The 17,451-nt window shown below is 35.3% G+C and overlaps 1 protein-coding gene across 1 annotated transcript in view; it reads right to left on the bottom strand.

The window, feature by feature from the left end:
• Positions 1-17,451, bottom strand: part of MALRD1 (MAM and LDL receptor class A domain containing 1) — a 621,227-nt gene that overhangs the window by 256,095 nt on the left and 347,681 nt on the right. The window contains exons 28-29 of the mRNA XM_082449909.1: positions 15,065-15,310; positions 13,325-13,482 (exon numbers count right to left, since the gene is read on the bottom strand). Coding sequence (XP_082306035.1) covers positions 13,325-13,482; positions 15,065-15,310 — 404 coding nt within the window. The remainder of the gene's footprint in view (positions 1-13,324; positions 13,483-15,064; positions 15,311-17,451) is intronic.

The raw sequence follows: 17,451 nt of genomic DNA, 5'->3' as shown, positions 1-17,451 counted from the left end.
GACCATTTTTAAAGTCTTTATTGAATTTATTACAGTATTGCTTCTGTTTTTATATCTTTTGGTTTTTTGGCCACGAGGCATGTGGGATCTTAGCTCCCCAACCAGGGATCAAACCCGCACCCCTTGCTTTGGAAGGTGAAGTCTTAACCACTGGACCACCAAGGAAGTCCCAAGGAAGATGTTTTAAGTATTCTTACCAAATTCAGAAATATTAAGAAAATTAAAGTAATGTCAATACATGCAAAAGACTACCAATGTCTCATTTCCAGTCTCAACTATTCTCAGAAATTAACCTTTTGCAAGATTGATTTTTTTCTTGTCATTATGAAATTCCTACTGAATAAAATGCTAATTATTTTCATGAATACATACATAGACTTTTTATTCACATGGATATATTCATAGGCCATTACAAGGAAAAAATTAGTAAGTTTCTTTCTCTTCTCTGTGTATAGGATTTCATGTATTTTCAAAGCAATTATCATATATGAGAAGGTGCAAATGGATGAATTGAGTACTGTGCCTTGTATAATGATTCTGATCCTAGTGATTCACTTTGAAGTTTTTTTAATTTAACAGAACTTTTCAAAAGTGCTGACTTAAAAAAAGTTAATACACATTATGTGTGTGCAAAAATATAATGTGGAGCTATCACTTCCCCCCAGAGATCTAGGAAAACAAAGTGAATCTACAGTCATCCATCAGTCATTCAAAACCATGCACTGCCATTTATTCGGCTCTAGGTCACTGTCCAGCTATGCTTGCATTTATAAAATTTTCTTAGAAATTTAATAGTATCTAAGCTACTCAGAAAAATCCTTTATGTTTGGGGCTAGAAAATTTGGAGGAAAAAAATGGGAGATTTTCAAGAAAGCAGGATATCTCAGAAACTTCTAATGTGAAATAGAAAATAACCACATCTTAGCTACAGATACATTATCTGGAAAAAAATTATCTGGAGCTCCAGATCAACAGGGTGCCTTTAATCATTTTATAAAGTATAAAAATATTTTTCAAGTACTGAGGTATCTGTTTGAAATATTGTATGAGTTTTTGCAAATGATGTTTATTGCTGTGTGGATAGAGTAGTAATAAAAAAGCATAAATGCACTATAAAATCACTACTAACTATATATCTGTAAAAATAAAACTGTTCACAATCTTTCCTCATCTAAATAAAGTAAATTGCAAAAAAAAAAAAAAATCAACTATATGTCCCCATCATATTTTGTGCTCAAATGTAGAAAGAAAATGAAAAAGAAAAAAAATGTCCTCTAATTTTGACTATTTCTTTTTCTTAATTTATCTTCTGTTTAGACATCTTTAGGGAAAAAAAAAAGAAAAAAACCTCAAAAGGAAAAAAATTGCTTGGCACAAACTTAGCTTGTTTAGTGCCATTTGAAGTATTATTTTCTGCTTTTCAATATATGTGTGTTTCCGTATGTGTTTCTGTATGTTTTTTGACTACAAAGAAAAATTAGCTCTAATTTTAATGAAGCTAAGAAAGTTATTACTTTCATCCTAACTTATAACTTTTCTCAAAAATAATTTAAATATCCTCCCCTGCAAAATTGAGTCCTCCTCTAAACTAAATAATTTTCTCACCATTCTGTCATAATTCAGAAGCCATATGCATCTCTAACTTTGGTGAGATTTTATTTGCTGAATGACCCCCAGTGAAGTCAAAAAGAGTCAAGTTAACTCATTAAAAATATGACCGCTAAAAGTCCTTATGGCTCATGAATGCTGATGAAAAGAAATCCATAAATTCACAGAAAATATTATTTCACCCTTCTCTTTAACCTCAAGTCTCTATGTCACTTCAATTGCTAGCACTCAGAATAATGATCCCTCAGCTCATAAAACTGAAGAAGTATGCTCTCTTGCCACCAGGAGGTTAGCATAAAAGAGGACAAAGCAATGTACAATGATCATCTGTAGGATATAGTAAATGGCACATCTTGAATTGAAAATAAAATTGATCCGTATTTGTAATCCGTAACAGTCTTCAATGACTCAGTCATGGAAATGTGCATGTTAAAGTCGTGATATATGACTATATGATATAGGAAATAAAATGTTAAATTCTTGATCCATAAAGTAAATCCATAAATAAATGGTCTAATTCATAAAAAGAACAGTAATTCAGTGAAGTCCATGCTTATCTTTCTATTTTTCCATTCTTGAGAGAATAACATCAACCACAACATGATACAGGGTTTTAAATTAGGACCACAAAGGTAGTGGTTTTATAAAGAATAAAGACTCAGTCTAGACTGCATAGATAATTCCATCCTTATGTCCCATCCCAAATTTTCCCCCAGGTCTTCCATTTTGTAAATTCCTTTTATTATATACTTACATATTGTTCTCCTTGTTTATATTTAAGTTCATTGAGATATTGGAAATCTGTCTTATTTATTCTAACAAGTATTTTATGTGCCTAAAACAAACTATTTATTATGGAGGAAACAAAAATAAATTGTACTTGTATCTTACCTTCAAGATAGTGGTAGAAAGTGACAAGGGCCAGAAGAATGTAGAAAAAGTCATAGATTTTTAAAAGTTATGGATAATGAAAAGGCATGGATAAGAGCATAGAAGATAAATGTGAATGGATAACATGTGGCACTATTTACTTGATGAGAAATATTTTAAGGGAAAAATTAAGTTTAGCAATGGTGTTAAAAGTTGGAAAGCTTGCCCTTACAAACGATGAAGAATGATATCCCTCACAAAAGAAGAAGGTTCCCAGAACACCACAAATGGGACTTGCAGAGAGGCATGTAGGAGGGTATAACATACATTTTTTAATGGGGTTAAAAATTAGTTCTTGGGGAGTAAAATCTTAGATATTATAATGGTGTGTGGCCTTCCAAAGTTCAATGTTACCCAGAAAAATCTTATTCTTCAATATTTAATTAATCTTGTTGGGTTTTTTTAATAACACATGAGAAGCACTGACATGGAAAATTACATAAAATGTGTGCAAGACGAGTGCTACAAAATGCTGGTGAATAGATGGTTCTGACTGGAGAACCTTCTCTTGATTGATTGTTCAATCTTAAGGTCATATCATGAGAAGTAACCACTGTGGGCCTATTGGCTGCCATTGACTGTTTTGTCAATGCTGTTTATGTTTAAGCCTAAGTGATTTTGTATATAACTTGGGCTATAAGAACTAAATGAAGAATTTATATATTTTTTATTTAAATCTACAAAAGATATTCAACCCATCATGTCAATTGCTGAAAAGAAAATAATGTCAACAACGCTTGAATGAATATCTAGCAGCTAAGCTGAAATGTGTTTCCTCATTCAAGCAGAAGTTAAAGTTAAGTTCATTAAAAATAATCTTTAAGAATTTGATTTTTCAATTGATTTTCTTCTGCTGTTCAAAAAGCAGTTTGGGATTATTTTAAATTTGATTAACGCTATGACTAGTGTTTATACAAATTGCTAATCTGCATTTATAATTTGGAACATCATCTAATATAAATGTATTACAAGTTACTCAATAAATATGGTTATAAAGTTAAAGCTAAAGATAATAAAAAGTCAGAAATGACTGAAAATTACAAAAACAGTAAAAGTAAGCAATACTGTATTAAATAACAAAAATAAATTCATAGAACCAGATAAACAAATGTATGCTGTAAACTTTAAAGGGTCAAATAAATGCTTACTTTATTATTATCATTAATATTATATCTTTAATCACTACCTGATAATTGATAAATTCAGGATCCACTGAATACATCTTAGACTTCTCTACCTTTATGCATTCTTTCATTTGAAATATTCTCCCTTCTTTCCTCTATTTATCCAAATTCTTCTTACCTTTCAAGATCCAGTTCAAATTTCTCCTATTTCCTCTAAACACTTTCATTGCACAAATATTTTAATAGCTTTTGAATTTCTAGAATATTGGATGGTTTGTTCTCTATAGTTGGCATTTAATTATATATGGAAATCCTGTACGTTCACTCATTCATTTCAAATACCTATTATATGTTATACATGAGGCCCTATGCTACATGCTACAGATAAGACAGTGAACAAGGCAGATACAGTCTCTGTACCATGAAAGCTCCCTAGCCATCAGACAATAGAGCTCTACACGTAGACAGTCAGGATGCAGTGTGGTGGGGTCATGAGGCGTAGACTCAGTGGTATGGGAACACATGCCACTCATTTAGGACCCACCCTGTGGACCTCAGAGAGCTTCCTGTTCCAGGAATATGGCACAGCAAGTCATAACTCATCTTCTCAGAAAGAGGACAACTTCAGAAGAGGGTAATTAAATATCAAAGAACATTCAGTTTTGGTGGGAGAGCTCCAACTGTTTCTGATAGACTGAGTACCACACTGCTGCTTTTTGCCAACAGTTAAGTCCACTCTAAACTCACAAGCTCCATGAGCGCAAGGCATGTATATTTAGTAGAAGTTCACGGAAGATTGATTTAAATGCATGAATGGAAGCAAGGGGTCAAGAGTTGGGATTGAGCTTGCAAAGAAAAGTTGTAGTCCTAAACTAGGAATATTGTTAGTTAGCAGTAAACAGTCTAAGTTAGTACACAGTACATCCAAACTGCTCAGCTTTTCTTTATTTACATCTCTCCCATAATGGGATCCACAGAGGAAGGATCACAGCAGAATTTGCTACACTGCTTTGTTGACACAATTTACAGATTATTAGAAAAAATTCCTGACTTCTTTAGGAGATGTGGAGAGATGCACCAATCTGGAAAAAGTAAATTAAATATTTCTTCATTGTTAAAAATAGGTTTTAAACATTTGTTGTAACTAAAATTCACCAGAGATTACAGATAGGAATGTGCTACCTATTCACCTCTTATAGAGATAAGATTGCCAACATTATTAGGACTTTCATGTTCATTTTGATAATACACACAAGGGTGAATCATAGGGTTTTTCTCTACTCCAATTCTGTGATCTATAATTGGTAAAACATATCACCAACCTTGTAGCAGCCTCTGAGTCACGCGTGTGATTCAGTTACAGCAGTCAGCCCACAGATAAGCAATTCTAACCAATTTTAGTAGAAACGTGTGTTGCAAACTCCAAAGAAAATTAACTGAGCAGGCGTTAAAAATTAATTGACGAGAACTTATGAGTTCCAGAAAGAGTTACTATCAGGTGCTGAAGACTATTTTAATTTTTCATGCACTGCCTCCACTCCCCCAAATGAAATAAAATGAAAAGGAATGTTTTGCCATGGTAAATTGGTTAAGATGCAAATACTATTGGGAAGTAAGCAAAAGGTGAAAGGAAACTAACCTGCCCTCAGGATTCCTACATAGGGCAGTCCATATACAACAATCGCACCTATGAAGTTTCTGTCGGCAGATAAGGAGTAAGCAAGTGAAGCTACGGGCCAATTATACCTTAAAATTAATTTAAAATTTAAAGTTAAATTTAAAAATGAGGTAAGTTACAATATTGTTTTTCTTCCCTTTCTTCTCCCAGATCTTATATTACACAGAAAGTCAATAGCGTGACTACTTAATGACATTTGAAAAGACACTCCTGAATCTGGGTGACAAATCTCGCAATATTTTAATCCATCAGCAGTCAGTTTGGAAGTTGCTGACTCTACCTGGCTGTGAGCCTGATAACCAGCGGCTGAAACAGCTCTTTGCTGTGGCAGCACCTAAGCCCATTTAAAACTACCCTGCTCTGAACTTGGTTCAGATTGAATGTTATCTTCATTTTATGTTTATGTTTCAATGCCTTTATGTTTCAATTATTGGGAACTGGAGTTGCTTTTCCATGCAGAAAGTTCCTACTCAGATAAGGTATGTTGATTATAAATGTAAACACTGAACATATAAGGTAGATACCCTTACAAAATAAAAAATTCTCAAGACCCCTTATATACAGAATATTGGTTTTCAAGAGGGTTGGAACATGGATGAGGGAAATACATCTTTATTTTTACTAACTTCAACTAAAATTTGGTATTTTCTTCAATTGTGAATACAGGCAACAAATCATAAGTATTAATTGTACCTGTGACTTTCTCACCAATAATAATAACAAATATTTTAATATCACTTTAAAGTGCCGTGATTATCTCAAAAATATCACTTATGTTTATCACCCTTTGAAATAGTAGCAATTATTTCATCCCCTGCTAGATTTTGTCATTTAACACAAGTTTACTAAGTCACAATTTTGGATTTTAAAAAATATTTTAATAATTAGTATTAATTTAACTTGTTTATTTGTAATTCTAGTATTTTATGCATTTATAACAGTATGCCGAGAAGTAATTCAGAAGTTCATCAGACTGCCAAAGAAGTCTGTAACACACACAAACACATACACAGACTATTGATTAAGAACCCCTGATCTTGAAGATTTCTGCTTTTACTTTAGAGGTCTCAGTTTTCAAAGAGGGAAAAATAGTTATCAAGTTTGATCATACTAGAAAGCAGAGAGAAAAAGAGAGAGAGAGAGGGGAAGATTCTGAAAGAATAGATGTTTGCAACAGTTTTAAAGATTTCGTGTTTGAATAAAAATTAAGAGCTTTCATCTAGCTAGTTTTGTTCTTATAAAAATCAAATTACATAGCTTCCAATTCATTCTTTCTTCACCAACATTAAAATGTAACTATTAAACATGATTTTGAAATTTTTGAATTATTTAGATATGAGGTAGAGTGATTTAGATAAATACGGTTATTATTACTAGTTGTTGACAAGCTGTTAAAAAACAAACAAATAAAACTACAGAAGCTGCTAAACACAAAGTAATCCCCTCCCCTCTCTAACATGTGTGGGGACAGGCCAGTGGATTTATTAATATGCAGAGATGGAAATCTCTAATTTGTATGATCTCAGAGCCACTGGAAAACTTTGATGAACAGTAATATATTTGCCTCCTGGGTATGAGAATGTTTTAAAATCTAACAGCAGAAGTTGAATGCAGTGGTTTAGAGCATGGATTTTGGAGTTAGAATTGGCTTTAATCCTGATGATACCACTTATTATTTATGTGACCTGGGTCTCAATTTCATGGTCTGTTAAATTAGGACAAAATATCTACCTTACAGATTTACTCTGAAGATTAAGTGAATTACTATGTGTAAAAAAAGACTTAGCACATTGTATAGAAAAAAGAAATTGGCCACAATATGGAAGTAACCTAAGTGTCAATCGACAGATGAATGGATAAACAAGATGTGGTGTGTGTATATATATATGTATATACACATATACACACAAATGAAATTTTGCCATTTGCAACAACATGGACGGACCTAGAGAATATTATGTTACGTGAAATAAGTTAGAGAAAGACAAATACTGTATGTTTTCACTTATATGTGGAACCTGAAAAATAAAACAAATGAATGAATACAACAAAACAGAAACAGACTCATAGATATAGAGAACAAACTGGTGGTTACCAGTGGAGAGAGGGGTGGGAAGAGGGGCAAGACAGAAGAAGGGATTAAGAGGTAAAAAGTACCAGGCATAAAATAAATGAGATACATGGATGAAATGTACAGCATAGTGAAAATAACCAATATTTTATAATAGCTTCTAATGGAGTATATCCTATAAAAATATTGAATCACTCTGTTGTACACCTGAAACTTATATAACACTAAATCAACTATACTTCAATTAATAAAAAGAAAAAAGAAATCAGTCAATAACTAGAGGCTTATCACAAGAGCAGTAGTGGGAACAGAAAGGGAAGTGAAACAGCAGTAATAGTAGTGAGAACAATCTTTAGAGCTGACCATATGAGTCTCTTGAAAAGTAAAACTCTGGGATCAATTTAACTAAGTTGTTAGCATCTTAATAGAAATCTTAATAGAAGGGACTCCACTGGCTGCCTGTGAGTCCTAGTGGGCAGCACTAGGAGGTAAAGGAAGAAGTGAGAATTGAGAAGTTTAGAAAAATCTCATTTAGTCAAAAATAAACCCGGAATAAATATTGCCATGTTCTCTAAGGAACATTTATTTTACATAAATCATGGCATTGTGATCTTGTGGCAATTAATTAATAAAACTCTGGGTGTGTTGATCTCTTGCAAGGCTATAGCTTGAAATGCAAAGGTCAACTTTTCTCCCTTGATTTGGTCAAGGTCACTAATATAGTAGCGCCCAAACTACGCAGATTGAATTGTTAACGTGCTGAAACAATTCCAGAAAAGCAAATAAAGTTCTGGCACTAAAGTTTAGTTTAATGGATTTACAGCCCCCAATGCACATGACAGTCTTTGAAAAATCGATTTTCTCTATCCAGCTTCCATGTATCCTCTCTACCCATATTCTCTACATCCTTTACTCTGAAATAATGAATAAAATCCCAACAACGTGACTAAAATAGCATCAGATATTCAGTAGGCTGAAGAGATCAAAAGATGCCTAAATATAAAAATCTGTCTGACATACTCTTAGGCACATTAGTATTAGCAATTAGTTGTAAACCTTCTCACATTAGGACTGTGGTGAGTGTGTGTGCCAGGGACAGGGTAGTGGCAGGTTAGGATGGATGGAGAATGCCCACTTTTGTCAGTTGACTCTTAAACCCAACTGATGCTCATTGTGTGCTAGGCTGAGGGTAAAACAGAACCAGAACTTCCAGGCTTCTAAGTAGGCAAAGGAATCTGGCCTTTCCTTTGTTGATTTGACATTTTCCACTGCCTATTGAACAAAATCTGTATTTCCATATTGAATATGATTTTTAGATAGAATTTCCAGGAAGTATATAAGAGCTCTGAATTAGAAGTCAGAAAAATTGGATTTACATCTTAACTATTTTCTTAAAATACCATATGAGCTGGGACAAGAAATACAACCTCATAATATTAATTCCTTCATCTGCAAAATGAATAGTTTAAACATATTTCGAAGGACCCCACCAGCTCTAAAATTCTCTGAATCACTAAGCAAGATAAAGCAATAAGCTAATTTAATTACGTTCTTGCAGCATAACTAGGTTGCTATAATCAGGAGGGCTCTCCTGAAATGCATTATTTTTCTCCACTTCTGGCTTGAATATATTATGTTTTCTATCACGATGGCATAATGGATAGTCCTGAATGCCTTCAGTCAAATAGATTCAAATTCCCTACAGCATGCAGTCATCTTGATTAAAATATCAACAGTTTATCAAAGATGGAGTATTTCTAAAACACAATAATGGCCTTCAGGTAGCAGGTGTTCCTGCATTTTATTCACATGGCTAGTTGAAAAGATGCAAAGGTCTTTTGTTTCGTGATGAGACTAGATAGACTTTTTACCTATGAAAACACTTTATCAAACACAAGTAAATTTTAAAATTCCCCCAAAATTCTTTTTAGCATATTAAAATCGACATATTACTCATAATTAATTAACCCATCAGAAAACAAGTGACCAGAAAAATGTGTAAAATTAAATATATTTGTAAAAACAAGTTAATTTTTATGTTGTGAAACTGTTACTCTACCCCCGAACATTTGTTTCATATTTTGTTTTAAATCTTAGATGGTTTGAAAAGTAATACATTTAAATTTAATGCCAAATTTAAAACTGAATGTAAATGAGTTAAATGGTAGGTAAAAATGATAGATGTTATCAAGAACAAACATACTCTTTTAAAAATGAATTATTACTACATTCAGAAAAAGATATGACCCATGTATTTTAATTTAGATTATGAACTTTCAATCTTCTCTCATAGAAAGACAGAAACCAGATTGTGTAACATTGTCATCTTAATTTTTATAATACCTGAGTTCAAGTCCTAGCTCATCCACTTACTTATAACCTTGGACTTCCTACTTAGGCCATCTGAGTTTTGACTGACTCACCCATTAAATGCACACAGTGGAATGGCAGGGAGCACAAGCAATTCCCATGGACTTAATCCCACTTACAAAGTGGCTTGGCCCAAGCAGTGAGGGGTAGCTAATAATCCTTCTACCTGGTAGACTCTTTGTTCTCATTAAAAAAAAAAAAAAAAAAAAAAAAAGCAAACTATTGTATTTTAAAAAGTAATTTCTCTTGAAAAACTGTAGCTACTTCATTTTATTGTGTGTGCTTTACATTTATAACTAAAGCAGACTTCAAGGAAAGAAAAAAATTAAGGTTAATTTCTCAATAAGATGCTCTTTCCCTCTTCTCAGAATTCACCAATCACTTTAAGACACAAAGATTACATTTGATTTAATTACATCTCTTTAGTGAAAAGGAGTCTTCACGTGACTGAAAGCAAGAAATATAGAAGGAAAATATAATACAGACAATACTTAAAATAGTACTGTTCTTTACTGAGTGTTTCCTAAAGCAGTAGCTTTGCCTTGCTGGGGTTTCCTTGAATTCACTCCTTTATAACAGGATAGTTTAAGAATCACACATATCCATTATAAGAACTACTGTTCATTTTTCCCCTTAAAAAATGATTCTGTGCAATGAATATAGATCTCAGTAAAACAGAATCTCTATTTCATTATGAAGAGTAGAAAACTCAGTATTATCAGTGAGGAACACTGGGGATAAGGGTGAGGGGTGAACACATAAGTTTGGGATGTAAACATACCTGGATTCAAACTCCCATCTGTCACTGACTGGCTACGTGGCTATAGGATGATTAGGTTATTTCTATGGGACCCTCTTTAGTAAAATGGGGCTCACTTTATTTACCTCAGAGGGGTGTGCTAAGAATTACCTGAAATAGTGTGTGTTGGTAAATGTAACTCTCAGTATGTATTATTCTGGTTGTGATCTGTAATCGATACTACCCTTTAAAACTAGATTGTCATTAAATTCTTGGTCAGTGGTTACATGCCTTTTGCATCTGATTGCATGTATATATTTCAGACCTAGATTTCAGAGTCTCCAGATTAGACTTTAATGTCGTGCATGTAATGCATAACAGCCATTCCTGCACAAGGATTATCTCAAACAAGGGGTGTCCTGAGCCCAGCACTGGGCTCTGCAATCCCTTCACCCAGCAGTCCCTTCTCTGAAGAGCTGAGAGACATAAGAACTAAAGCCTCAAGGCTTTGCCTTAAATATTTTATAATGTATCTATTGAAATAGAATAAATATAAATGAACATCCAGTGAGCAGGAAGAATTTCTGGAGTTGTGATGGACACTCAGATAAAAAGGAATAATCATGGTGGGCAAAAGCGGTCAAGGAATGTTTTGTGAAAGGCTGAATCTACCAGATTGTGTTGGCCTTGGTATGGAGGGAAGAGGGGAACACAGAAGGAGGCATTCCTGAGGAAAGGCAGAGGAAACTGGGCCAGGGGCAACATATGTATAGATTGGGAACATTTTAAAAGATGAGGAATAAAGAAAGAAAGAAAAGGTAGCATCCCTGCCCCTACTGTGTTTGCCATCTGGCTAGGACAATTTTCAACGAATGAGCAAGGTAAAAATCCAGCATGGTTCCACACACAGAGAAGCCTAAGAAGTACTCTGTAATGATGATCAAAAATATGTACTGTTAATTACCAAAAATGAAACAATTGACCTAAAATTCATGAATATAAAATCAATATATATTATGAAAGATTTCTCTCCTTTGTAATAAATACCACTGAATAATAATAGGCATATTTTTTATGTGTTTTTTTAATACAGTAGGAAAACAGGTCTCTAAAGATGCTGTTAAATGTCCATAGGAATCAATTGGAGGAACCATGGGAGCTCAACGTGACTTGATAGGAAGACATATCTCAAAATAGTTTAATTTTACATTTTACAGTAATATAAAGTTTATTACTATAAGAGAGGAGAAATGTAAATATGAGTGAAACAAATAATAAAAGCAAAATCCAGTGCACCAAGTCCTTCACATGGTACTGCTGAAAAAAGAGAAAAGAGGCTCAAAATGGAGTCACTTGTGCTAAGCCCCATGACAGGAAACTAACACTTAACACTTAACCTAACTGCAGTTTCAAGTTCCCTCAGGACTGTAATCATAACCAGTCAGCACTAGGAAAGTAATCTGCCCAACAGAACCCTTCCATCCTCCTCCGAAGGGCAACCTTCCCTGAAGCAATGCATTTTTTTGCTAGTCATTTCCTTTTTCTGCCCCCTTTCTGCCTTTAAAAACCTCTCCTTTCCCACAACTTGGCAGGGCTCCTTTCTATTTATTTGCTACATGGGATGCTGTCCAATTCTTGAATCGTTCAATAAAGCAATTTGATCTTTAAATTTACTCAGTTGAATTTTTGTTATTGAGCAGTACAGACCATATAATCCAGTATCACATTCAATAGAGTACTGGCAAAATACTCTTACAAGAACTTGAAGCCTTACATTTCAGTAAGTTTTCATATTTAAATATAAGAATAAATCACTGTGGTATTGCTGCACGTATTTTATTAGGCAGGCCTTTCTGCATTATTATAGAAGAGTCCTAACATACAAAGGTAACTCAGGTTTTAGATAAAACATGAACTATGCAGCATTAGCTATTCAGATATATGAGGCCTTTGGTATTCTGGTCAGGCATTTTCTATCAGTGTCAGGGCACTTCACCGAAGCCCATGTGTGATAAAACAGCAATGGCCTCTAGAGCATGGTTTTAGAGTAAGCTTGCTTGGAATTCTAACGAGATTCTTGAAATGAACACACATGTGTGCGCACACACACACACACACACACACACATACACACACACACACACACTTATCTGCTTTTTGCTGCTGTTGTAACTTGCCAAAGAGTAAAGGTATATGAACCACGTCTCATTAATATTAATGTATACTTTGGTATTTTGGTCCCTGAACACTGTCTCTCTGTTAAACGAAATTAAAGCCCTGACAGAAACATCTAATTAACCCACAGTAAGAAAATGCATTACTGTGTCACAGTTAATAAGCAGTTCAATGTAATCATACCTTCATCATTCTCCTGATCGGTTCTGTCCTTTGCATGGTGTGTGCTTAGAACCAGAATGTCTAATATTAATTCCCTTAATGATTGTTCATATATGAGTTAAAATGGATAGCTGCTCTCCTTTCAGATGTACAAATAATCTAGTTTCTTTTACTGAGAAGGACTGGGAAAGAAATACCTAAACTTGTGTGTCTTAGACTAACTGTTACCATAAAAGGAGTCTCTGGGATTCGGTCATAACCACAGGGCATGACACTGGGCTCAAAGCTGCTTCCCACGCCCAGTTTACCAAACTCCACAGAGCATCTGAACCACAAGTAGCAGCTCCCTCTGATGGGAGGAGGCTTCCCAGGGCCAGGTAAGCAGAGTTGTGATAATCTCCTTTTGGCCATGTGCTGTCTCTAGGAAACTTCACTAAGCTCAGAGGCATTGCAGGAGGAGATCCTACCTTAATGAGGACCTGAATGGACCCTGTGGCTTTTCTGGATATAAAATACCAGAAGCTCATGGTACAGGCAGCGCTGGCTTCTTGCCACAGACCACTCTTGAGGTGCGCTTCTTCGCCCCTAAGGCCCACCGGAGTAGCCTCCAGATACAAGAAGTGCCCTGCGAACAAGATGGCATTCAGATAACGCAAAAATGACATTGAGGGGATTATGTTAGCTTTTCCATCTTCGGGTTTTTAATTACATTTCTATGATCTGAACTGCCAAAGGTATTTCTGCTTGAAAGAGAAAGGAAATCTAATAGCGTTGCCTCTGGCTCACTGACAGAACAATTTCCAACTGTCTCTGTTTTAGCAAAGTACTTCACGGTATGCAGATTAACTGATCTGACAGGTTATTTATGCCATGGACTCAACAAGAGAGCTATAGAAATTATTTCATGGACTCCCCCAGCTCTCCAGTTATTGTAAAACAATGCAAAGATTGTCTCTGGAATACAAACAGAGGGGTATGACATACTTTCAAAAATTCAGTCATCTGTTGAGTACATAAATGAAATGCTGAGGATTTTAATATACAACACACAAGGAAAGATATTGAGTTTTCTGCTTGTGTATCCAAATATCCAAAACATCTTATGTATGTATAGCTGAGTGTTTGAATGAAACTTACACCTACCTTTCTTTGGCATGGTTGGTCTGGCTTGGAGAGCTCTGTTTTATCACAGGCCTGTGAAATGTCAATATTTCCTACTCTGTAGCATCCAGGAATTCAGGATCCCTTCTTTATTCTCCTAATGTCTTTTGCCCCTTGACCAATGAATCTGAGACCTGACCTCAGCTCACTGTAAAAATGAGCCACACCTAGCACCCTTCACATAGATGATCTTACAGCTACAACTGCACGCCTCTACAGCTTTCTAACTGCTTTCCCCTTCATACAGATCATCTCATTTGGTCTTGACAATCCCTGTTTGGTACACAGGGCAAATTCTAGTATCTCCATTGGACAGATGAGAAGTTTGAGAATCTGAAAAGTTAAATGACTCTCTAATGATCAAATGAGTGGCAGAATTCACGGTTATTGATTACAAGTATGTGTCATTTAGGAAAGGTACCTGAGGGCAGCATATATTATCATCTATCTACAATTATCAAAGTAATATTCAATTTTAATTACTCACTGTTATATGTTAAATGGTGTCCCCCCAAAAGATGTGAAAGTCCTAATTCCAGGCCCTGTGACTGTGACCTTATTAGGAAATAGGGTCTGTGCTGATGAGCAAGTTAAAATAAAGTCATGAGGGTGGGCCCTAGTCCAATAAGACTGTTGTAATAAAAAGGGGAAATTTAGACACAGAGATAGACATGCATAGAGGGAAGGCAATGCAAAGACAGAAGGAGAGTACCACCTACAAGCCAAGTAGTGTCTGAAGCTACCAGAAGCTAGGTGAGAGGCATGGACCAGATGATTCTCCTTCAAGGACCTCAAAAGGAACTAGCCCTACTGACACCTTGATTTCAGATTTCTAGCCTCCAAAACTGTGAGACAATAAATGTCTGCTGTTTACACCACCCAGTCTGTGGCAGTCTGTTATGCAGTCCCGGGAGACAAATACACTTGTTAAACGTTCAACTTAGTTGCCCTGGCACCACGGTGGTCTCTCCAGATGCTCTCAGGGAAGATAACGTGATGCTCAAGGTGAATGTGATTAGAATGCCTGGAACAACCTAATAACCTACCATTTTCATTTCCAAGTGTGTGGTCTCTGGGAGGTCTTAGGCTTTGAGGAGAGCCAACCCCCAAAACCCAATCAAAGTTTTCAGCCAAAGAGTTTTGCCAACCACACCAGCCTTTTTCAAAAGTACAGGAGCTACCGCAGTCATTTTCATCAGTATAATCTCCACAGTCGTCTACAAAATTACAGCTTTGCTCCGGTTTATAACATTTGCCGTTCTGACATTCCCGATAACCAAATGGACAGTAATCTAAAAAACAGAAAACAAACAAAGAAAGGATGAGGAGACACTCCTAACACATTAGTGAGGTTAAAAGGTAGTAAGAGTAGATTCCCTTTAATATGTAAAGAAACATGGTGTCCTTCGGAGTTTGGGGCATCTGACCCCTACCTCTCTCTCTCCTAATCCCCTCTAGGTTCTGGTCTATAGATCACTCACAAGCATCATTCAAAATGAAAAAAAAAAAAAAATTAAGCATCAATTTATTGATCTAGGAAAGTACCCCAATCCTCCTCAAATACAGCACTTCCTGTAAGCTATACTCAAAAAATATAAAAGGCAAAGTGAGGCTTCCCATTTTTTATCCTGAAACAAAACCTTTAGGGTAGTAAGAGTTTATATATTACAGGGTATTTGAAAGTACATTCCATCAGCATCCTTGCACTCCAACATTTATCAGAAGCCAAACATATATGATACTTCCTCAGAAGCAGGGACATGAATATACAAGTAATATCCAACTTTCCAACAGATTTTTTTCTCCAAAACACTTATTTATTTGTCAGTTGTTTGGAATTTTAGGAGCAATTTCCTGACAAAGCAATGTCAACCATAAAGACTTTTCCACAGAGTTTAAGATAAAGAGCAATGCTTTTGAACAACTGAGTTTGAACTGATTCTGATACTTATCAGTTATGCAACTTGGATCATACTTACACTTGATGAGCTTTAGTGTCCCTATCTAAAGAGAAAGAAAAATAGTAAAAACTAGAGAAGTTAAGCTAATTAGAGAGACTAGTTTATATCACCAGTGCCTAGAACAGTGCCTGGCCCTTCATAGGCAATCAGTAAATATTAGTTAAATAAATGAATGAGTCAAAGTGTTTTGGAAATGATAAACCAGTTCAACACGCACAGTCAAGGTACTATTACTGTCCTGCTCCAATATTACAATAGACTATAACCACCATGGGTGACAATATTTCAGCAGGAAAAGTTGTTCTGAGATCCAGCTTGGGACATCAGCTTCACATTTGCTTTGTGACACTATAGTATCTGAAAGTTTTTTCCTTCCCATCTTCCTTGTCTGCCAGTTAGGGGGGCCGGTAATACCACTTTCTACTTCATTTTTAGATGGTAGCTTCCATGGCCTGAGGCAGAGTGTCCGAAGATTGAGGATTGGTGTGCATTAGAGGTAGGAAGTGATTCAGGGATTTAATGGAAGGTGTTCTGGGAATTGGAAACTCCTGCTGATAAAATCTCATAGAAAAGCTTTTATGTTCTGGATAGGTCTCACATTTTAGAAAATAGATGGCTAAGAGAGAAGAAGTGGCAGGAGAGGAATGGAAGGCCATGTAGAAACCACTGGGGAAGAGGCTGGTGTTCTGAAGCCTCCTAGCCATTTTGTGTGCTAAACTTTTCTTGGACTGCACTCTCAAGATTGCCTAATTAAATGGCCTTCACACTTGCAAAGCCTTTGAAAATAAGTTTCAACCATGCATTCTGTCTCTAACAAAACTTTCTTGTCTGGGTTAATTGCTACCATTTTCTTTTCTTGCAGTGTGGGATTAAACTATTTTTATTTAGGTGCCCGGTTCAGCTAGCAGATTGGAGGTTAAGACAAAATATATTTGATGTTTCAATTACAGAGCTTGACTCAGAATTGTAACATTAAAGCATTTTTGAGCTTTAATGGAAATGGAGATCACTTACATTAACCCTCTCATTTATAGATGAGAAAACTGAGGATTATAGATGTAAAATGACTTGCTGATTTTTCAAGAGCAGAAATGCAATTTGGACCCAGGTCTGTTGTCTTCAGAATTATTTTTTAAAAATCCATTGACTTGAAGAGCAGTGATAGGTCAACTACTGCAAACACAAGACCACCGAGGGACAGAAATGGTGGTGTTGACTACTAGATGCAGTATCTCTCATGGATCTGTTGAGAACCTGAGAAATTACTAGATCATTTGATGTTATACGATTGATATTTGCATTGATTCTGTCAATTCCAATTTGTTTGGGGAGTAAAAACAAATTTACTGGTTTTAAAGATGTTTTTCTCCAAAGCAAGTGAATCAAGCTAAAATCCAATTCTTTTAAAACACACAAGAAAATAATTTGGACATGTTTCTAAATGGAAACATAGAGCCTGATATATCCCACAA

This window comes from Balaenoptera physalus (assembly GCF_965194825.1).
Source record: "Balaenoptera physalus genome assembly, chromosome: 2".
Classification (NCBI taxonomy): Eukaryota; Metazoa; Chordata; class Mammalia; order Artiodactyla; family Balaenopteridae; genus Balaenoptera; species Balaenoptera physalus.
The sequence above is the reverse complement of the archived record's forward strand: the minus strand, read 5'-3'. Positions and strand labels throughout refer to the sequence as shown.